Below are 24595 nucleotides of genomic sequence, written 5' to 3'. Positions count from 1 at the left end.
TAAAAAACGATGTGACCATACGATACAAGTGACTTCATTAAGCTGTGGTTAATATAACAATATAAATATACAAAAATATGGTCACTGAGCTGGTCTCCCTAAGGTAACACTTACATAACAGAATAACATTACGGCTCAGTATCATAATAAAAGGCATAAAATGCATTTATTTTCTCAAAATTGATCCCTTTAGAATTCTTTTTGTTGTCATTTCTAATACACTAGATACTACTACGGCTTCGGAAATAAATGGTGCTCTGAAAGAGAAGAAGCGACGCAAGAAACTCTCCCAGCGTTCTTTTTATTGAGCTATTTTTAATAAAATATAGAATATTATACTGTCATTGCTATTGCTATAAAATAATCATAATCTAGTCCCAGGCTCTCGGATCACTTAGATATTCAGCTGTGGAGTAGTAGGATTTCCGGAAGAGCCATTTTTTTTTAAAAGTGTATACATTCACGCTTTAAACTTTTATGTATCCTATGAAGCCTACTAGAATTAGTTAAAAGCTATCCCTTATTTATGGTGTTGTAATAATGAAAATCACTAGTAAAAATAAAAGGGCACATCTCGCCTTAACAAGTTTTCAGCTCAAATATAAGTATTTGTTTTTGAACATAAATAGAAGGAAATAGGGCTATTACACCCGACACACTTAAACACAGACAATATAATAAAATTCACTTTAGTAACGCCTGCCACCAACGAAGCCTCAATAACAGCTGGGAAGCCTCACAATATATCAAACATTCACCTACACTGATATGTGCCTGATTAACTCTTTTTAAATGTATAACTGACGAACAATGCGAGATCTGTTCTTTATTTTATAAAAGACCAGCTGACCCAGCAAACGTTGTTTTGCTATCTAAACTATTTCTAGTTTTCGAAAACTAGATAATAATAATAATAGAATATCTTTAAGAGTAAATGTTACACTTTTATAATAAATTCCCAGCCACTATTCAGGCATTATCTATAAATAAATTTAAATGTTTTATAAAAAAAATGATTCTGTCGTAAATCTACTACTCCACAGCTGAATATCTAACAATGATCGGAGAGCCTGGGACTAGATTATGAATATTTTATAGCAATAGCAATGACTCACCTACTTTGGTGGTATTTTTCAGGTTAGTATAACATAGTCTATGACACAACAAATGAGGCTTTCTATTTGTAAGAGAATCTTTGAAATCTGTTCGGTAGATCCAAAGATTACCCATACAACCTCACAAAGTTTACCTCTTTATAACATAAGGCCAATGTTGGAATTAAAGGAAAAAAAGCACCTTGGAGATAAAGCAATCGCCCCCAGGCTATTAAGTAAGATAGGAAAAGGGGTTCACCTGATAGTATATCTAAATATTATGGACATTCAGTTTGCAGTGACCTGTCAGTATTCTTGTAACAGAACTTTTTGTCTATCAGGTACAATGACGGTATAGACCGTTTTTTTATTTAGACAAATCACGTCGTTTAAAAACAAAGTCGAAATATGGAACATGCCTCAAATTACACCGACTGACTTTTACTGCTATATCTATACATTGCCGCACTTACTCCAGTTGTTTAAAATATTCTTGGTCAATAGGCAGCAATGTAAAACATTAATTCAGTTCAGGTTTGATTCGGACAGTGACATTTTAATCACGAATATAAGAGTGTGCTTACATTGTCTTTAAGGCCGCTATCCCAAGAAATCGCCAAAATAGCGCATAATTGAAACCATTTCATGACGGTGAGAAGAGAACTCATTTTTTCTTTACATTTCTATTTTTTATAGACAGTGCGAAAGAAATCAGCGTAATGGCATGGGTCGCACTTTTACAGTGCGACCCATGCTAATCATTCAAGTTAGATAAAAATTGTATGAAAATTTATTAATTAAACACCAATACTATTTAACATGGCATAGTTTTGTTAGTTTTGGAAAGAAAATTATATAATGTTTGTAATAAATTAAAAATGCTTTTAATCCTGAATTAAAACTAGCAATCTTGTGCGAGAGAGGTAAACTAGCAACGCTCGATTTCTCAAGGTCGTTGGCTCGGTCCCCAGCCTTAAGCACACTTTTGTCGCTCTCAGACTACGAATAATGTGTTCTTATACGTATCTACATATAGAGAACGTCACTGATCAGTTCTAATAACTGTTTGTTCTATTGTGTGAGTTGCAGTAGAGCCTGCACTCGACTCCACACACGATGTGATTTATGGCATGGTAAATCAATCGCTTTGTAAGTTGCACCGTGGTCTCAGTGTCATCAGTGAAGCTAACGAGAACCGCAGATTGTTAGAGATCCAGCAGACGTAATGAATGAAACGCATTTACATGCTTGTGGCGTACGCCGACTACCCTGTGCCAAATAAGACTCCAATGAATGATTAATATACAGGACAAAGATCGACTTACAAACTATATTAATAATCTCTACAATATCTTTTTAAGTTTTTTATTAAATTTATTTATTATGTTACAATTTACGTATATAATATGTCGCAGGGAAATAATAAGTGATTTGATCAAATCACGGAGTATGTTTTTTTTATGGAAAAAGAGGATAAACGAGCGTACGGGTCACCTGGTGTTAAGTGATCACCGCCGCCCACATTCTCTTGCAACACCAGAGGAATCACAGGAGCGTTGCTGGCCTTTAAGGAAGATGTACGCGCTTTTTTTGACGGTCGCATGTCGCATTGTCCCGGAAACACCGCACAAGGAAGCTCATTCCACAGCTTTGTAGTAAGTAGAATAAAGCTCCTTGAAATCCGCACTGTGGAGGACCGCCACACATCGAGATGGTGGGGATGATATCCTAACTTGTGGCGTGTCGTGCGAAGGTGGATTTCGGCGGCAGGAATCAGGTGAAACAGCTCTTCGGAACACTCCCAATTAATGCTAATAATTAGTTAATAATACGTCACAACTTAAGATATTAATCAAATTAAAAAACAGTGAAAATGTCGATAGACTTATAAATATAACTTAAGCAGGTACATTAATATTGTCTTAGCTGCTATAGTTTTTTAATATAAGGTAATTAATCCTTTAATCTATAATTCATGTTTTGAGTCTTTAAATTTTGGTATGGTAGCGAGGTATGAAGGTAATCGGCAGTTCGTTCTCCGTACACGTTGCAGGCCCGGTTACTTTTAACAGTAACTTTCTTTTTCTTACAACCTTATTATGATTATTGTAGATGAAAAGTGTAATTAATAATTGTAAACATAAGCTTATACGCAGATGTGTTGATTTGTTTTTATGCAAATAAGGGATGAGACGAGCAGGACGTTCAGCTGATGGTAATTGATACGCCGTACCCATTACAATGCAGTGCCGCTCAGGATTCTTGAAAAACATTCATTTGCCCAGTAATTTCACTAGCTACGGCGCCCTTCAGACAGAAACATAGTAATGTTTACACATAACTGCTTCACGGCAGAAATCTACTAGAACTAGATTACAAATACTTATACCTTAACTGATCATTATTTTCAAAAATGTATTCGTTGCTGGATAATTGTATATATATACATCGTCCCATAGGTTTATGTGAGAATAATCTATCATTAAATATTGTTACTGATTTTAATAATTCACATTGGTATCAAATATTTGAAATTGAAAACTCTACTAGCATTTAAATGTCATATTACTGTATGTGTTGCTGATGTAGTTAACTAACAAGTATTTTTTCATTTACTACTGCTGGCTCCATACGTCCAGTCCCGTGTAGTACTCATCATCCGTACACGCATAACCGGGTCGTGTGAATGTTAAATTTATTGAGCGTCGGCACAGGATACCTGGTGATCGGCACGAATGAAAAGGCACTTATATATTTATTTCAATGTCAATTTCGAGCCAGCGCGTCGAACGAGCACACAAATAGCTTCGGAACATATTGTCATCGCCACAAATAAATAATCTAACATAATAATGACCGCCACGCCTATAAAATAACAATAAACGCATCCGCACCCGCCCACGCCTCACGGGCGTCTGTCAATAAAACGTTCTAAATTTAAACGCAAACAAAAATGAATGAACCGTCGTGCGTGTGCGCTGGTATAAATAGCTGCCAGATTTAACAGACCAATGATTATCTACATTATAAATCAGTGCCCGTCAATATATTTCAATGTATACTACTGTAATAATTATATGTGCTTCGGCGTTTAGTTTGTAATAGCCTATTGAACAGCTTTGTATCGGCGGTATTGATGGAAATAGTGTTTCTAAGGGTAATATTATTTCTAAGAGTTTATTGTAACGCCTTAATAATATTCAAATAAAACGCTTTAACCAGACAATAACTAACTAATATCTGGAATATCCATTTTATATAATATATATATGAATCTCTCCAGTATAAGGCCCCCGGGACGAAAATGATAATGGCCGCCAAAATTATCAAATTAAAATTACCTGTGTATGTGCGGCTGCTTACATTCAAATGGTTTTTATTAAGTATTGTTTATAGTTTATTTTGTGATAATAAACGTGAGTAACACATGTTATCAAGCTACACCATCAGTGGGAGGCTCCTTTGCACCGGATGCCGGCGAGATTGGTTGTGTTCAGCGTTGTCTTCAGCGGCGTCTAACTCTGCCGTGAAGCAGTAATGTGTAAGCATAACTGTGTTTCGGTCTGAAGGACGCCATAGCTAGTGAAATTACTGGGCAAATGAGACTTAACATCTTATCTCTCAAGGTGACGAGCGCAGTTGTAGTGCCGCTCAGAATTCATTCATTTTTAGCGCCACTGCATTGTTATGGGCAGGGCGTATCAATTATGAACATCCTGCACGTCTCGTCCCTTATTTTCATAAAAAATATAAAAAAAAGCTAGTCTCATTCTCGTCTGTTAATCAACAATATAAAAAAACCGATATGGTGTGGGTGGAATTAACTTGTAGTTAAATAATTCATCGGAACCCTTCCCGTGGTGGAAGTTAGTGTGTGGCTTAATTTACAAACACGGATCAACCTGTTCATACCTAGGGGTTTTAATACAATTAATTTTACTGTTATACGAGCCAAAGAAGCAGAGTACTAAATCCCTATGTTTAAAGCGTTTCGTAATATTTTTGAGCTCTCACAGCTTCTTCTTCTGAAATTTGTAGGTTAAGAAGTCCTCAGCAGACATTTCAAAACACATTTAATATTCTACCTAGATAATAGTTTTAAGTACATATGGATAACTGAACAAAGTTTAGAATACATAAACAAAGAAACATACCAGTTAAGAATTGTAATACCTATCAAACACATTTCAAACATGAAGTAGTGTTGGAGATAGGTATTAATCAACCCAATTTTTAATAATCAAGCATTTTTTCACCCACTTTCGGCCAGATTTCGTTCAAACTTCGTAGATTTTCGATTTTTCAATTTGCAAAATAAGATTTTTGTTAATGAGTTATGAGGCAGGAATTGATGTTAATTCTAAGTTTCAACCATTATCTTTAATCGATTTATCAAATACTAGCTGACCCGACAGACGTTGTTCTGTTCATAATAAAAAAAAACTCATGCGGATGGAATTTTGGAAAATCCGTCCTTAGCTGACCTCTACTCGGTGAAAAGAATATTCCTACCAAAATTCAAGTCTCTACGCCTAATGGTTCCAGAGATATCGTGATGAGTGACTATATACGTGGAAATCTCTTATATATATACGACGAGTATATAGTACAAAGAGAATTTTTAATTCAATCAAAACAAAAGTATACACAAACTAAAATACACGCTTTTATAAATAAACCAAACGAAAAGGCGTGTTTTTCAGTTTTTTTTGTAACTACTATTTATTTTAAAATTAATTCCTCTAACACAATAAATGTCTCGCCAATATTGCTGTAATCGTAATATCTACAGCATTTTTAGACAGGCACGTCACTGTATTAATAATAAGTTGTTATAACCGGTAATATTCCGTGTTGCCACACATAATACGATCTACCGCAATTAGCCGCGCGTTCATTACAGTAGCGTGATGATATAAAGGTTATGTTATTGATTAATAAATAAATTGATAAATAAGTTAAGAAACGTTTGTGTGGGAAAGGTTACTATAGTTGAAGGACTGTTGAAATGTTTATCGTACGATATCACATAGTAATCCCTATATTATATTAAAAAAAAGCCCCCTGAGTTACTTGCGCCCATTCTTCTCAGGTCTGAGGCAGTGTCTTTTGAATGGGTGGTAGTTTTTGACGTTCAATAAGTGATTTTAAATCCTATTTTGAATAAAAAAAAATGAATTAGGAAAACTATCGGATTTTCTCGAATGGTACTTATAAATGTTCAAGATTTTACCACTTCGGAAGTAGAGCTTTAATGAGAAGAAGTGGGAAGAAACCACTCTTTTTATACAATGTATGTAAAGTGATGCACAAAAATAACTCAAACATTTTGACTTACTTGTGGTAAGTATAAGAAAAAGAAGTGATAAATCATAAAAAAAACCACATGTGAGTTATGATTGCAGTAGATGTATCAATTCGCATACACTGTAAATAAGTCAAGGTATTATGCGAGCAATAATATATGTCAATTAATTAATTAATAACTTAAAATGGTATAGGGATTATCAATATAAAAATTCCCGAAGACAGGACCAACTAGGCACCACAAGCATCGCCCGTTCACGAGCATGACGCATGGACCAGTCATAGCTTTGGAGGCTCACTAAATACCTCCAGTCACAATGTTGCACAGAGACCTAGTAGAACATTCTTCGACCAAATTGGGGACGTTTTGAGCAAAGAAAAGGTCCGAAGCACTCGCAACAGGCGAGCATGTATGAAAATAATAATGAATGTAGAGGTAGCGCGTCAGGTATGTGAGGATAGAAGCAAGTAGTATTCTATTGTCTCTGCCTATCTCGACGGGAACAAGGCGTAAGTATGTGTGTGTGTGTGTGCGTGTGTGTAAAAAAATAAAATAATTAATATGTACATAATCTATATCTATGTATCTAACTATAATCCTCAAGATGTGGATGTGAGGTGCTTTTGCACAGAGCGGTTTTGAGCGAACTTTCATCCAACCTATGAAAAAGACCTTTCCACAATTTTGCGTTATTTACGGGGTGTTACAACTTGGATAACTTAAAGCAAACAACGCATACACCTAGCTAAAAGTCCGGCAACGCTCCTGTTTTTCCTCTGGTGTTGCAAGAGAACACGAGTGATCACTTACCTTAACGTAGCTAACAATAATAATTAAGAAAGATGAGTTTTACTTATACAGGAGGTTTAAAGACATAATATATTCATTATGTGAGCTGAAACCGTTGAGAACTTACGCAGAAATCTAAGTATAAATATTGCATCTCAGTGAATGATTTAAAAACGCATGGACGAAAAAATTATAAACTTTAATCATTAGAATTTATACAGATGTAAGTATTATAAAAGATGATGATGAAATGAAGGAAGGAATGATGTCTGGATCACCATAGGTAATCCACACACATGGATCGAAAGCAATGCATGCGCTGACGAATTTGCAAGAATTGGTGCCAAAAGCACTCAATTTGTCCTTGAACTCTTTCCTTGTCCCAAGAAGTCTTGTTAAATCAATCCTTGACATATCCTTTAGTTAAATAAACTCTGGAGCAACACTCCGCGATTAACCCATTTCTTATCTAAGCCTTCATCAAAAAGCCTGCTCGTGAGGCAGAAGGGCTAAGTAGGGAAAACTTACGCATTCTAACCAGGCCACTACCGAGACACTGCAGATTAATCAAACACCTCTCAATGCTAGGCCTCAGAGATTGCAGAGCGTGTAGTATTCAATAATAGTGCAGATGAAAACCTCTAAATCTCTTTAAAAGAAATGGACAAACTGACAAAAAACTATTTTTTGCCTAACCTATATAAACTGAATTATTACGCCATGAAGTAATTAATCGAACATTTGTTCATGAAACTGAAAATACAGGCGACGTTGACCTGAACAGTTAAAAATACATTATATATTTTATTTTATAGTTAAAAAATAATATTATTAACGTCACAAAGAGAATTCTAAAGAATGTGTTAATTCAACTTCACTCGCTTTCCATCGTAAGCTTAAATAAAGGAACAATTCGTCATTCTTAGCAATACAAGGCATAGTAGAGAACGAGAACAGGTTAAGTAGCGCCATCCGGCGGAAAGCGATGTAACCACGAAGGCTTTGTACAGGCTTCGCTACACGGAAATGACTTAGTTCCGCAGTTTTCCGCTACGGCGCGCTCAGTACCCTACTAACTTATGTGTAAGCTATATTTTATATAGGATGTTGTCAGGTACACATTAACAGTTAGGTACTTGCAAAGATAAGTTTATAGAAATAAGAAGATAAAATATTCATTTTAACGATTTATATTTAGTTTTAAACACATAACCACCGCTTGAAAACAACAGCCAATAGGAAATAATCTTACATCAACAACGAGGATTTTATGCAATCTGTTAGAATTCATTATTCATTTTTTTATTACGGTTCAGTGGTTTGTTTTATGAATAAAAAATAACCGGTAAAAAAAACACGTCGTTGTGAAAGACGAGTTGTTCATGAAAGGAGTCAAACTTTGTTAGTATCCAAACATTCAAACATGTCAAAGAAATGAATGGGCTTAATATTATGTATTCTTTGAACTATTTGCAATGATATAAATGATCACAGGTCATTGTGTGTTCAATTTCCAAACGCAACCGTTGATAATCTCGACTCGCGAACAAGCAGCTCTCAAGTAGCGACCGGTCTGCCTTGACAAGGTCGAGCGGCGACCGCAGGCCGGTTGCACTCCATTTCATTCACAGAATTCCTGACATACCACAGCCCTATCCAACGCGTAGACAGAGCGTTGGTTTGCGAACATGTTTAGAGAACCGGTGAAGCGAGACTCGCACTATCGGAGGCTCGTGTGAATATCGAGATTAAGATTAACATTTAAAACTCGTATGTTGGCGCGTTATGGATTAAGTGGGTCTAATAATAAGTTGCATAGACAGCTGGCTCATAATAAAATGGTCATGTTACACCATGTTCGTCAAATAGAATGATTTAAAGTAATTATTAAAGTACCAGATATGTACTGTCAGTATGACATGTAATCGCCGAAAATTAAATAAAACATTGTAATAGTTGTTCAAAAATCTCTTTAGCACGTAATTTATATTGATCCTTAACAACGATTCAAGCACGAAAAACTCTGCACAAACTGAGCCGTATATTTCATTAATTTCTTTAAACTAAACAATATATATGAAAAATCATACTATGAATGCAAGAAAATAATAATTGAGTGGATAAGGTCATTTAATTATGAAGACACAGAAAACCTACTTATAGTTACGTACTAAATCTTTAAGTTTTCTTTCAAAGTAACACACACACCCACACACACACACTCACCAATACATACAATCACATACATACATACACACACCCACACACACACAGCACATTAAGTTTAGATTACAAATAAATAAATTTTTAGTATATTATTGTTAGTAGATTTTTTTTTCCCCTTAGTTAATTAATTATGTATATGTTAAGGTCAACTTATCTATTATTACACCTCATTATTATGTTTTTGCTATGGAAGAGCGGGGCCTCCTACTACAGGCAACTCTTTGCTTAAAAGGAGACCCCAACACTGATTGTATTTTGTATTTTGTTGTAATAATAAATAAATATTTGATTTGATTTGATTCTCAATTGAAAAAAAAAAAAAATTGGCTCAAATGAAAATTTCTTGAAAACATGTAGATTGTGCATCGCCAATGATGTAGCTTAGTTTGAACATCTACTGTAGAATAAAATTTACTGATTTAACCATTTTTTAAATTATTTATTCCTTTTATTTTTGCTCAATTAAATCAAAACCCAAACCTACCATCGTGAAGCGTAATACTACCAATCCGCTACCTTGTCTTAGACAACATAACTATTTAATTGATTACCCTTTTTTAAGCATAATCCGACTATTGTTTACGAACAATAAAAACCAATAACGTTAATTACCTGAACAAAAGACTTTGCAAGTATGCCATTCTCGAGATTAGATAACGCTGCTTAAAAAGAAATAATTACTTAATACTTTCAGACTCGAGCGCATATTTTAAATGTTGCCGTAAGTCAAACGAAAATTTTAGACATTATTGTACGGATCGGATTCAGATCGGACGTCGTGCGAAAGCGCTCTAACTTACTAGTTTTTAAGATAGGTTTCTGAAAAAAATGTTGTTTATTTTCTCCGACCCCTCAAAGGTAACGTCGAATAAAATCTAATAAGAAATGCAATTTGCTTAAAAAACCGAATTGTTTCAACATTATTTCCATTTATAAAAAGCGATAAGACATAAAATCACGACCGTAGACCTAACAGTTAAGCTTTCCAAATATTCTCTGAGGAGCCGATTTCTTCAAAAATAACAAGTTGTAAATATCTCCAGCAATATTCAGTATATTGCTGAACATAATTACATGGGAGTTATTTTTATAGGTATCGAGGGCCCCATCCCTGGGACACGGTGTACCGTGTATATATAAATTATAATTATATAGGGATACATAATCTTTCTGGAACCGACATTGCAGGAATGGCAGTCCTTCCGTCTGTGTAGACTGACAACACTATTAATCGACTTCTAAGTAAACAAACACATACCTAAGCGTGTGGTTCATATACGGATTTGAGGGCAGGTTACGAAACCGCAAGCAAACTGGGTAGGAGACACCACAGTTTACACTTCAAGATAATAAGCTAACGCTGTTGTGAAGTTTAAAGGCTATCTAGAATTGAACAGAATTGAGTGAAATTTAACAAAATACATTAATTAAAACATGATCAGCAATATTTACTTACGCAATAAAATATTTTAAATACCTTCCTTTTGCACAGGAAGCCGGCTAGATTATGGGTACCACAACGGCGCCTATTTCTGCCATGAATCAGTAATGTGTAAACATTACTGTGTTTCGGTCTGAATGGCGCCGTAGCTAGTGAAATTACTGGGCAAATGAGACTTAACATCATATGTCCCAAGTTGACGAGCGCAATTGTAGTGCTGCTCAGAATTTTTGGGTTTTTCAAGAATCCTGAGCGGCACTGCAGTGTTTTGGGTAGGGCGTATCAATTACCATCAGCTGAACGTCCTGCGCGTCTCGTCCCTTATTTTCATTAAAAAAAACCTTTATTGATTGTAGGCTGCAGATATACTAAAATCATTAAAAAAATAGTCAATATCAGCGTCCAATCGTTGTACAGAAATTTTAGAATGGATTCTGTGTAAAATCACGAGGCACACTTTTTAAAATTTTTGATTTTACCGATTTGATGCTAATGGTACGTCATACAATCCTTGGTAGTTTGATGCGAATCGGCGTTTAAAATCGTATTCAATGCTTTATTCACCTTACCGTAACTGGTCATCTGGTTATTAAATTCAAATATTTTTATTCAAAATAGGATGTGAAATCACTTATTGAAAGTCAAAAAACTACCACCCATTCCAAAATGAATGCCTCAGGCCTGAGAAGAATGGGCGCAACAAACTCAGCGGGCTTTTTTTTCCATCAGAAATATGTTTTACAATTAAAGTAACATTTACAAAGTAACATTGTATAATTAAACTTATTATTAAATAGCCTGAGGGCGGTCGCTCCATTCCCAATCTGTGGTATCATTAAGAAAGTCATTTTTGTTATAGTAACCTTTACCACACAAACGTTTTTTAACAATTCTTTTGAATAACGTTATACTTTTGTTTTGAACATTTTCTGGGATCTTGTTGTAAAAGCATATACATCGCCCCACAAAAGACTTGTTAACTCGATTTAGTCGAGTAGTAGGCATTATAAGCTTATGTCTGTTCCTGGTGTTAACATTATGGTTATGACAGTTTCTGGCAAATTCACTTATGTGCCTATAAACATACATTACATTATCAAGAGTTAAGAATTATGAGAAGCAACAGTCAAGATGTTAATTTCTTTGAATTTTGCTCTCAATGATTCCTTAGGGCCTAGGTTATAAATAGCGCGAATAGTGCTCTTCTGCAGCACAAATATTGTATTAATATCGGCTGCGCTGCCCCACAGCATTATACCATAGGACATAAACTATGGAAGTAACTAAAGTACAAGTCGCGCCGTATCTTAGCTTCGCGCAGTTAATTGTCTAAACTTTTTAACCGCGTATGCTGCAGAACTAAGTCTGTTCGCCAATTCTTCAATATGGGGCCCCCATTGTAATTTGGAATCCAGAGTAATGCCAAGAAATTTAGCAGATTCCACCGATTTTATCACCTCTCCGTTTAACAAAACACTTGCATCAACATTTTTGACAGTTGGTACGGTAAATTTTATAAATTTCGTTTTCTTGCTATTTAACAACAGGATATTAGCGCTAAACCAGTACACGATGTCAGATAGAATATCATCAAGAGACGAGTTGGAGGCAAAAAGAGCGCACAGAAGATCGGCTTTCTCTTTTGCCGTACGAGCCAGGGTGTCTGTCATTCCTCATATAAAGCGGCAGCAGGGACGGCTGGTTGAAGTTACCAAGAGCAGCCTTTGACAACGACCAGCACTTGCGTATTCCAGTCAGGAAACTGGAAAGCTGCTCGCCAATTTTGACGACGTGCTTCGATATCGCACGGGCGATATGCCGCTTAAAAAATCTGGAGGCACGGTTATATTTCCTCTTTAGAACTTTGCAGTTCGGATACTTTGTCCCCAGAGCCACAACCCAAATTCGATATAGCCGTTTTTTGCAGTCCGATGCTGCTTTAACTGTCGCATTGAACCAGGGCTATGGCGTAATAAGCCCGGACGACACTGGCCCGATTGTGGTGATGACATAAGACGGCAGCGTGACTTTCCCACTTCTAAAAAGCTTTTAGTAGCTCCTATTACGACACACTTGGGCCTGGAACTTCCCTATTTATTTTAAGCCCCTGGGAAGCACAGGGCGAACTGCCGTTAGTTCCAACTTCCACGTAGGAATCTCTACTTTTAAAGTCCCATCTAAACAATTGAATACCAAACAATCAGATGTCGTCCATTTCTTAAATTTAGAATGTTCTAGCTGTCATGTGAAAAAAGTTTCAGCCATAAATCTTGCACCAAGGAGGTTTTATTTTATTCCATTAGAAGCCAGTAGTAAAAAGAGCAATTTTATGCTTAAACCCCAATCATTATCTATTGGATGGTTAAAACTGTGACAAAAACGACAGAGTAATCTGTTAACGAGGTGATTGCATCATCAACAAAATGGGTTATGCTTTATTGGTGTAGATGTAAGATAGGCGTACAATCAGGTTCATGTTCCGTAGAGACATATATAATGAGTCTGATACGGTAATAGTTCCCATCTAGCTATATGCGGTGAATGATATACTGGGACATTCTACTAACTACAGATATCTTGAATATATTTTAATCCCATCCCAACACCAGAGCCAGCTCTAGTCCATGTACTGCCGGTTGCAATAAGGAATTTTTTAATGAAAATAAGAGTCGAGACGATCAGGACGTTCAGCTGGTGGTAATTGATACGCTCAACCCATTACAATGCAGTGCCGCCTTAGAGCTGAGGCATTACACAAATAATATATAAATTGTTAATATTATCTAAATGTGTGTTGTGGTATAATTACTCACATAACTGCAGGGACAGTACAAAGGAAAGAAAATGTGATTGATACAAGAATACATTACACAAACTGGTAAGTAAAAGTATGAAAGACAACTTATCAATCATAAATTGTTGAATTACGATGGCAAACCCCAAAGCAAAAGCTGTAGTAGCAGACTTTACAAGTTCGGGCAAGACGTTCAAAGATAAAAATAACTGGATCAATATCTCTAAATTACGACTGGCTTCAACCGCAACAGGTCCTTAGTAACTGTGTCGGTACAAGTGTATTGAAACGGAGAAGGAATTAAATGTAAATCATTATTAATTAATTTGCTTTACTGATATCTCAACGTGGCTAAACTGTTGGTAGGTGATCATTTTATTAATCTCAGCTCTGTCGAGGTTAGCCCTTAAATATTTTTTATGCTGAAGGTTCGTAAACAGTATGATACGCGTAATCAGGAGCGTGAACATCATATAGGGTATTAGGCAGTGCCTACCTCGTAATGAACCCTAATAAATATAACACTAGTGTTAAAGTTAATTTAGTTTAATTTGGTTCCGTTATTTAATAAGAAAAACTTCTTTTGAACACCCACTCATAAAATTTTTCCTTACGCTACATTCTAAATACCCACGTTAAGTAATCTTTACATATTCCAAAGCTGCCCACGGCCCACCAAACTGCAGTGCAGTCCACCTGTCTTGAAAGCTACTTCCTTTATGTTTTACAACCTTCATTATATTTTGAGTGCTTGCATGTCAATGTGGCACCATAAACGTTTACTATAGCAGCTTTGTGATGGCGATACACTGTTGCTCAAGTGATCGTTGCTCGCAACAGCCCTGCTACAAGTTTACCCGCCAGGCTTTATGCCGCTTGCAGACCGAAAACTATGCTATGCCAAGGCTAAACTAAGCTATGCCTAGCAAGCTAGACTAAGCTAAGCTAGAAATAAATAGCGTGCACACCAACAGCTAAGCCAAAGCTCTATCAATGTTGCGTAGTTCAGCTAGCGGTAGCGGGAAGGGCTTAGCTTAGCTCGTGTAGCTGCGCATCGGCATACACAACTAACTTAGCTACGCATATTTTAGTTAGCTAACATAGCTTAGTTCGCATAGTTTGCGGTCTGCACACAAGTATGGAAAACTGCGTCAGCTATGCGAGTTAAGCTAAACTAACTTAGCTTAAAGCTCTTGGTCTGTAACCCGTAATAGTGGTATCAAGGATGCATAGGATTCGATGATGAAATCACAGCAGCGTAATGCTTCGTCCCCACTGCTTCTAAGTATAATAATAGGTCTTACTCATTTAAATGCAGTGCCACTCAGGATTCTTGATTAAACCCTAAATTCTGAGCGGCATCGAAATTGAGGTCGTCACTTTGAGACGTAAGATGTTAAGTCTCATTAGCAGAGTAATTTCACGTGATGGAAAGTGGTAAGGCAGCATCAATGGATATCGGTCATGAGATGCGTTACCGGAGTATGCAGGGAAAACTACAGCCGGTAATTGATTCCACAGCGGTATAAAAAGTGCGTTTAAGTTAAAATAACTAATTGTTTTGCGAGCTAGTTGCGAGGCGTTTAGCAGGTTGATCGTTGTAGCGATTTCATTTTATCGAAGTTATATATCTAAAGGAGTTATGCGGGGAATATTATGCGCTAAACAAACTATTTCTTAAACTAATAACACTTCTTTTTATAATTTCATCTATTTTACGGTAGATATATTGATTAAATCGCCATCGAGCCTCCACAATGTACAAAGAACATCAGCTTCTACGGGTGTGCCCAACAATAAACAACTTTACGGTAACGCAGCCAGGGCTATTTTGCGTTTAAGCCTCTTTGCACTAACTTTACAAAGCTTTGTAGAAATTTTAGGTCATCCTATTATTACTTATAAGAGGATAATAGAATTAGGCGACCTACTTCCAGTGTTTAACATTTAAGTCTTGAGCTGGTGATATAAACAACAAATGACTATCGGTAGCGAGCAGACTCGACAGTTTCCAATTGTCTTAAAATACGTCCATTGTTGAATATTATAATATCAACGATATGCCAATCATGCAATACGCAAACCCCGCGAACAGCTTTTCATTTATTAAAAGTACAGTCATTACGATACATAAAGTTGCCCGGAATTATTTTTATTATAACTGGGGAAAGTAGCAATTACATCTGTAGTGCCGAACGCCTTAATGATGACCATTTTTTTTTTATGATAATAAGGGACGAGACGGGCAGGACGTTCAGCTGATGGTAATTGATACGCCATGCCCATTACAATGCAGTGCCGCTCAGGATTCTCAAAAAACCCAAAAATTCTGAGCGGCACTACAATTGCGCTCGTCACCTTGAGACATAAGATGTAAGCTTCATTTGCCCAGTAATTTCACTAGCTACGGCGCCCTTCAGACCGAAACACAGTAATGCTTACACATTACTGCTTCGCAGTACGCTTTACGGCAGAAATAGGCGCCGTTGTGGTACCCATAATCTAGCCGGCTTCCTGTGCAAAGGAGCCTCCCACTGGTTCATATTCGTTGTGATGACAAGGTTCGGGCAAACGTTTAAAGAAGCCTTCCCTTGCATAATCAAAGAGTTCTTAATTGTATCTGAAACTCAGCCCTAATACCTTTGGTCCACATACTGTATATTATTAGGATGGCGAAGCTAGTTGATGTTATTTTTGGTCAAATATTATTATTTCATTTAGAATCTGGATGTGTGGCGATCCTCCACAGTGCGGTTTTCAAGGAGCTTTCTTCCACGTACTACAAAGCTGTGGAATGAACTTCCTTGTGCGCTGTTTCCGGGACGATACGCCATCAAAAAAAGCGCGTACACCTTCCTTAAAGGTCGGCAACGCTCCTGTGATTCGTCTGGAGTGTCCTAATAAACCAAGTCCGCGCGAAAGTACTAAGAGTTCACGACAGACAGATACGACCTACGGAGGGATTTATACTGATTCAACTATTTGGTGATATGAAATTATATTAAGTAGGTACATCAACAACAGATGATAGACAGAACATTTTACAGATAATATTTTACTAGAGAAAGACCGGAAGTCGGAAAGGATATAAATGATTGTAATCGACTGCATACAAGGAACAAGTTCAACAAGCAATCCACTTTGGGGACATTTTATAAACGATCAATGATCAATCATTGCTTGACGGCGATAAAGGTGCACCTTCTACGTGAACACACACGTACGCATATCATAGACAACTCAACAGAACCTTGACCAAAAATAAACTTAAGTACGTCCTTGAATGAAATCGATTGTTTACATCACAATAGATTAGTTTCTTTACGCAAGCAGTAAAATAAATACCCACATGCTTGAACTACGGCGTACGTACCAACGGCACATTACGTCGGCTGGGGAGTACTTTTTTTTTGATGACATCAACGCACGGTTTTCTTACAGAATAAACGAGAAAATTATAGCAATTCCAAAAATATGTGAATTACACTATTGTCAACCTGGTCAGTAGGCGATTCGTCTGATAAAATTTTATAAGAAAACAGCATATTCGCATGCACAAGATATTTTTAAAAATTATATAAATCTACGATTAATATCTGGTAAACTAGATGTTTTGACGGAAAATAGCACGATTAACTTTTATGGATTTTTTCTGATGGCCTAGCAGTCTATTTTCACCAAATTTCGCGCCTAGAATTATATTAAATTGTAGACCAAAATTCATAAGATTTCAGATGAGAAGAATCTTCTACAAAGCCCTTGGTAAAATAGACCACTATAATTTGCTATACTTAGTAATAATTATTCAAAAACAATGAAAGCTTTGTTAGAAACAAGATATTTGCTCTGAGATGTGTTACTCATAGATTATACAGAAAAAAAGTAATAAGTCTCTCTGTAGGTAATTAACACCTGTATGATAATATTAACCATAATATTAGTTAATATGGGATTGTTACTGCCACTGTGAATAAATAAGAGGTTATTTTACAGAACCCAAAATCCATCTCTCATCCCCACTTGTCTCATTCGATTGATCTATGGCCTATGCCAACCCAGGAGTTTATAAATGAAATTATTTTCAACATTCATCAAAAGCTAGATATCAGTCGTGAGTCTTTATTTGTCATATATATATCGCGGTGGCCATGTCGGGTTAGAACTATAGGACTGTTAGAGCCAGAGTTCACCAAAGTCATATAAGGACACAAGAAAATTTATCTTGAGTAATGGAAATGACCGCTAGTACTTTCACATATATATCATCAGAGAAGACTTGAAGCTTGGTGCTTATCATCAATATAGAGGACATGTCCTAAATCAATTCTTTCAGTTAATGAGAGTGGATTGATCAAAATCTTTGCTATCCTGATACTTCATTGAAAAATACAGAAATATCCTTTTCACGGTTGAATAAATGTCAACAATCACTGCATCAAGTAAAGTATACATAGCTTCAAAGAAGCTTCACAAGTGGTTAGAAAAGTGCAACATGGTTATGATCCTATACCAGTCAGGGTGATTGCTTAGCAAGTAGTTACAAAACTTCAAAGAAAGAGTGAAGACTTCAAGACTGTCTTAAATTTGTAGTGAATTCCTAAGCAATACTCTTTTTAAAAATGTATCCTTGATTTTCCAGCAAGACTCTGTATATGCTTACAAGTTACACAAGCTTGGCTTGAAGTAAACATTCAGAAAATTATATGAGTTGGAGACATGCCCATTTATGGCCCAGATCTGAAACCCTTGAGTTACAAATTATGGTCAGTTTCCGATGACATAGCGTGCTGTAAATGATTTCTTGCCCAACAAAAGGCCTGCATAAGTCAGCATAGTAGTTATTTCAAATTTAATTCTTTTTAATTTATTGCTGATGCTTTAGTAAATAACTTATACATATACCTATAAGTTTTATTACCATTATACATTATATCATAAACAGAACTAATGACCAGACTAAGTAAAATATATGTTTATTGTTTATATTTCCAATCCAAAATTTTACACACATTAACCAATGCAATATGGTGAATCACAAATTGTCAGTTGCATTGGGACCTTTATATCCCAATATATAACAATAAAAAATTTATATGGCAGTGAACAAATTCGCTTGTAATCGGATAAAAATAAACACCTCTCAAGACCTCTATAGATTAGAAGACTGGGAGTTTATGGAGAAACCACTGGACTTATACTATCCATGCCCATGTTCAGAAACTATAAATGTCTAATGAATGCATATCTCAAGAAGAGAGGGGATATAAAAAAAATGTATATATGCTCAGGTACTACTATGAGAGAGTGAACAAGGTCTTATAATTGGAAAATAGGCTACTCATATACAAGTCTTTCCTAAAATCTATGTAGATATATTATGGTATTACACAATGACAAGTAAGAAGATGGTGAAGAAGATTCTCAAGCAATTTATTTATAGATATACTATTATTATACGTACATAATAGTTGTAGTAGTTAAGTTTATACTGTATATTATATTTTTCAATGTCAGTCTTAATTTTCAGTTAACCTTGTGTGTTAAATTAAAATACAGAATTTAGCTACTTAAAACAACTTGTAACTGTTCCAATGACTGATTATTGCACAAATACAAAACCTTGACACAAATATTGTTGAAAAATCATTGACATAATAAGTAAAATGAAACTTGAAACTTCATGTTATTTAAAATACAATAAATATGTCCATCAAATAGTGCTCATTAAGAACTTAAAATTAACAATAATTATGAATTAAAACATCATTTTGAGAGTACATGTTCAGGTGAGATTTGTCTTCTCTTGTATCCTCAGTGGGTATGGCCATAAATAGTACCTAAGTACTATAAGATTTTAAATGAAGCACTTATAGATATATATTATAAGAGTAAGTCATAAGAGAAAATATTGGTAGCTTATGAGTTTTTTGTATAGTACAATTACAAAAAATATTTTCAAAATAAAGAATATTGCTATATTCATATATTATAATGAATTGATTTAAATGTTACTTGAATTTAAATATAATAGGTAGATATTAGAGGGTTATTTTCAAGTAATAATGGACTTTGAATATAAAAAAATATTTATAATAGTCTATAGTTAAATATAATATTTTTTATATATATAAACCGAAAAATTCACCTTCCATTTCATACTGATAAGAGCACACTTTAGGCCATAATCAGTTCATTTACATGTGATAGTGTTATCTCATTTTGCAAAAAAATACAATCTAACAAACTCTGAATGCTTGCATTGAAGGTCGTTGCGGCTAAGACTAATAATACAAATTGTTTTCTTATAATAGGTTGCAATTAAGAATGAAAAATGTCACTGACCTGAGGTAAGTTTGCGGCGATCTGTCGATGCAGCGAGTCCCTCTCTTTTTCGACTTCTTTCAACCTCAGTTCATTTTCTCCTAGACGTTCTTGAGTCTCCCGCAAACTCTCCACCAACTTATCACGTTCATCCAACATAGAAACCATAAGCTGTTCGAAGTTCGCATCTTCACCTGAGAATTGCGAACTCCGCTGGCTGATACTGTCTTCAGATATCGTAGGCATCACGTCGCACATCATATTCCACATTTTAATTTACCATTAACAAGAATCCGACCGTTCACTATGCACCTAACACAAAAATTTCAATCACCGTTTTACATATGTCTCGAGACTTACGTTACCTAACTCTAGCACAAATATTGACAGAACAATGCAATAAAATATTGTTTTGCCCATATAAACTACCAACAAAGATTTCGCGATACATCATAATTCGATAAAATAAAAAGACACACCTAAAACGTAAACTCATACAATTCCATACTATCGCCGTTCCAGCGGCATGTCTGCCATCTTAACCCCGAACTCTGAAGCCCGAACGTCAATGAAGCCACAGATAAAGTATACAATAATATAACATTACAGTTTAGGTGGTGTAGACTGCATATTTATATCTGGTAGAAGTTCATTTGCCGACTTGTTTAGGTATTGTGATATTGTATTTGTTATTATTCTAAATTTATACACTCATAAAACAGCACAAATAGTGTACAATTGACCATTATTCTATTCAAGAATAATTTGAACACCAAGATTTCACATATTTTTTAAAATCTAGTGTCATAAAACAAATTCTTCATTGGGCTGACTTGATGAGACTTTTACAAACTGAAAAGTTGAATGAATTATGAAGTATTAGGTGCACTGTCGCGGCTGCTTTTCATAGGCAACACGTATGTACATGGTGGATACGGACTCCTTCATATACTGCTATAGGTAAAATGTCCCTAGGGAAGGGCACTTACTGTTTCTTTAAGAATAATAATTGAAGAATCTCCCATTACATAAGCTAGTTATCCCATGGAGACAAAGAAATATTTGAAATGGACAAATCGCCATAGCGTATTTAATATATGTATTTACCTCTCATATCATTAGATCGTATAACATATTATACTGTGCATATATTATATTTATGTATGAGAATTTGAATCCTATAGTGGGATATCATCAGAAAATATATCTAGGTCACGGATATTTTATATCACATGCAGATATTGAGGAAAGATATTATTCCTTTTTGCATAATAATATAAATCTGCTTTTGGAGCCGAATTTATCTTTTGTGCTTATGTACTGCACTGATTGATATGATATGTTTTTCCGGGACGACACGACATGGGTACCTTCTAGAAAAGCACGTACACATTCCACGTAGTGATCCTTACGCTCGTTTGTCCTCCTCTTCCAAAAAAATAAGAATATTCTTCCACAGTTTGCTTCTCCGTAAAAGAAAACTCCAAGGAACGCAACAGCACCGAGTACCTATTTTATTTTGCTTACTTACTTTACTGCTGTCAAACAACTGCTTCTAATGTTTTTTTATCGTTTGTTTGTGTCATGGCTTTTTTAGACGTCTTCTGAGTTTTCAACAAGTTTTCAAGTTAAAAAAGTAATTTATTTAATACTTCTTAAGTCTTCTTATTTACAATAAAATAAATAGATTTATTATAAGTACATATTAATAAGAATAATTTGAAAATAAGTATTTAATATAATAATTATTTACGATGCGTTGCAGATAATTAGTTCTTATTTCAGAATTATTTAGATTTGATTTGTAAATTGGGAAAAAGTTAATAGTACCTAGCTCTTGTGAAGTAAATTATTAAACATCAAGAAATGTGAAAATAGTTACTATTATTGTATATGATTACTAATTCGCAATTAATTGCGCGAATTTAAGTTATTGAACATACTGCCATGTAATGTTTTTAAAGAATAATATTTATATATTGGTCTATAATAATGCCCAGACGAAAGGGTCAAAACAAAGTAAACCATAATTTTGGTAAGAGACATTAAAGTATATATTTTATAAAAATGAGGGAATAATTTTTGCAGAAGTATACTGAACAGCAGTTATTTAATCTTTCAGATTTTACACTTAATGACTGTGCAAATGCTTGCAGTCCTGTAACAAGAAAGAACTCAAAGAAGCCTACATTAAATCCAGTCACTTATCTTGCATGGGATGCACTAGATGATGATGGTGATATAATTGAAGAAATTGATTCTGATGGTACTAAAGTTTTAGCTTACCGAAAAAAAAGAATTGATTCTGATTTAGGTGTGAATCAAAATTCAGTTGGCAATATATATCCAGAAATAGTATGGTATCTTATTTCTCGATACATTAAGCCAGAGTGTATTGGGTGTTTTGCAAGAATAAACAAGGCTACATATGCAATAACTAAACAGGAGTCATTTTGGCGTTTAATATACAAGCGCTACTGTAAAGATAACTATACAGTTATTCAATTATCGCAGATAGAAGATAACTACAGATCATATGGTCTTCGTCAACAGATAATTTGTGAGCTGTATCGGAAATATGATGTATTTTCCAAAAGATTAATTAAGGCTGGTGATGAAAGTAATCCAGTTAAACTTATAAAAAGAAGGTGTGTCAGTGCATGGTACAAAAAGATTCCTATGTCATGGTCAGCCTTTTTTAAGATGAAAAAGATATTGCCATACCAAAGTAGGGCAAAATTGAGTATTATTGAGGAAATGGGAAGAATTGATGCCAATCCTGAAGAAGATACAAAAGTGTTATGGGTAATAATATATCTAAACTAATATTATAGCGGAAAGATTCATTTTGTATTTTTTCATGGTTAAACTCTAAAATGACCTAAAAATTAAAAAAAAACATCCTATACCTAGCTATATTATTAGCGAGTTACAATGGCTTTATTATATTTTAACAGAATCACAAATTTATATGGAAATTGAAAAAAAAAAAAAAACACATTGTCTACAGAACTTATTAGAGTGTGCACTGTGGGAACTATTAATGACACATAGATGTACTACATTTACAGATTTCTTATGAAACTATATATAATAAATGATAATTTTGGTATTATGCTCAGAAATGATAATTGATATTTTATTACAGATAGTTTGTAAGTCCTGCCACAACATTCCACCACTGATGGGCATGATATTGTCATCAGTTAATGTGTTTTTATCCCAAGGCTATGCCCAGCACAAAGTGAGATTAGGATTTAACAGTGGTCAATATGTGTCGGGGAATATTCAGCCAGAATGTGTGATTGAGTTTGACACTGTTGTCAGCATAAATGTTCTTGATTGGTGGCACCCAAAGTATCCTCATTGTAAAGTCAGAGTACCGGCATTGATGGGTGATGAAAATGACAAACCCTTGCTTAGCAAAGATTTCTTTGATACAGATTTGACTTATGAATAAATGTTTCTAAAAAGTGTTGTTATATTTTGTGTTTTTTTTATTAGTTTTTTATTATTGTTTATTATTATTTTATACTGGGTGCCTGAGAAGTTGATGTCCAAAGCTAAAATTTGAATTTGGCTCATTTTATTAGCCAATGTTCTGGAAGTTTTTAAAAATAGAAGCCATAGGCTCACCATTTTTTATTTTTGATACCTTGAACATTTTCATGAATTTAGCTGGAGCAGTTATCTTGAACTTACGACTCAATTCTAAACTAGTTCCGCATTGTCTAAACTATTCATAGTTTCTTATGTGGTTATTGCAACTGTAGTTAATAATTATCAACAATAAAATTAACTAAAAGTGTTCAAAAAAACTTAGAAAAAGGTCCTAATCCACAATTAGGTGAAAAAAGCGGATAAAAGGGGAAAAAAATTATTATCTCCTAAACTACGCAAAATCGTAGAACATACATAGGGGTGATTCGGATACTCATCACCATGAGGCTTTCAAATTTTAGCTTTGGTCGTCAACTTCTCGGCCATCCTGTATAATTTCTTATTAACCGACTTCAAAAAGGAGGAGGTAATCAATTCGATCGGTATTTTTTTATGTATGTACACCGATTACTCTGAGATTTATGATCCGATTTACGTAATTTTTCTTTAGTTCGTTGAAAAATAGATGCCATTTCGTCCCATCAAAATTTAACATAGTTTGACCCAGTAGTTTTCATTTTAAGAAAATTTTTGTTTACCTTAATTCGATATTAGATACTTTGAAAAGTATCGAACAACTTCAAACACTGAAGTGTTTGAAGTAGGTTTTTTTAAACGTAGTTTTTTTTATTGTTATTATTTTAAGAGCACTTAATAAGCATTAAAATAAAAATATATATTAATTATATACAGGGTGTCCCAAAGTTATGGGACATGAAGGGAAAGTACCTTAAATATCGAAGATAGGCTATTTTACTTAAAGAAGACTTTATGTTATTTTTAAAAGTTAGTAATTCTGCATTCAAAGGTTTTCTAAAAATTACTTGCCTCATCTGGGAATCAAACCGACTTAAATATAAAAAAAACACCCCTACTCTTATGATGCCAATCGAAAGAATAGCCAAAAACTAATAACTCTTCTTATATAACATAGTATTTTAAAAGAAAGGAACAACGTAAAA

At 34.8% G+C, this 24595-nt stretch overlaps 2 protein-coding genes across 2 annotated transcripts in view; one reads left to right on the top strand and one right to left on the bottom strand.

Moving 5' to 3' along the window:
• The window catches only part of LOC126975042 (liprin-alpha-1), a 129567-nt gene extending 109046 nt beyond the window's left edge, over positions 1–20521 (bottom strand). Inside the window, exon 1 of the mRNA XM_050822827.1 lies at positions 19995–20521. Within this exon, the coding sequence (XP_050678784.1) occupies positions 19995–20243 (249 nt within the window). The 5' untranslated portion in view covers positions 20244–20521. The remainder of the gene's footprint in view (positions 1–19994) is intronic.
• Positions 20522–21665: 1144 nt separating this feature from the next.
• On the top strand, positions 21666–23455 carry LOC126974892 (transmembrane protein 183-like). Its single transcript, XM_050822606.1, has 3 exons — positions 21666–22008; positions 22096–22778; positions 23122–23455. Exons 1-3 carry the CDS (start codon positions 21966–21968, stop codon positions 23431–23433), a joined length of 1038 nt encoding a protein of 345 aa, XP_050678563.1. The 5' UTR covers positions 21666–21965; the 3' UTR covers positions 23434–23455.
• Positions 23456–24595: the final 1140 nt, after the last annotated feature.

This window comes from Leptidea sinapis, chromosome 34 (assembly GCF_905404315.1).
Source record: "Leptidea sinapis chromosome 34, ilLepSina1.1, whole genome shotgun sequence".
NCBI classification, from domain to species: Eukaryota; Metazoa; Arthropoda; class Insecta; order Lepidoptera; family Pieridae; genus Leptidea; species Leptidea sinapis.
This window is presented reverse-complemented; position numbering and strand designations above follow the sequence as displayed.

Coding starts and splice junctions, on each gene's coding strand:
- LOC126974892 (XM_050822606.1), top strand. CDS start 21,966: ATGCCCAGACGAAAGGGTCAAAACAAAGTAAACCATAATTTTG. Junction 22,009..22,095: donor CAAAGTAAACCATAATTTTG/GTAAGAGACATT, acceptor TTAATCTTTCAG/ATTTTACACTTAATGACTGT. Junction 22,779..23,121: donor AAGATACAAAAGTGTTATGG/GTAATAATATAT, acceptor ATTTTATTACAG/ATAGTTTGTAAGTCCTGCCA.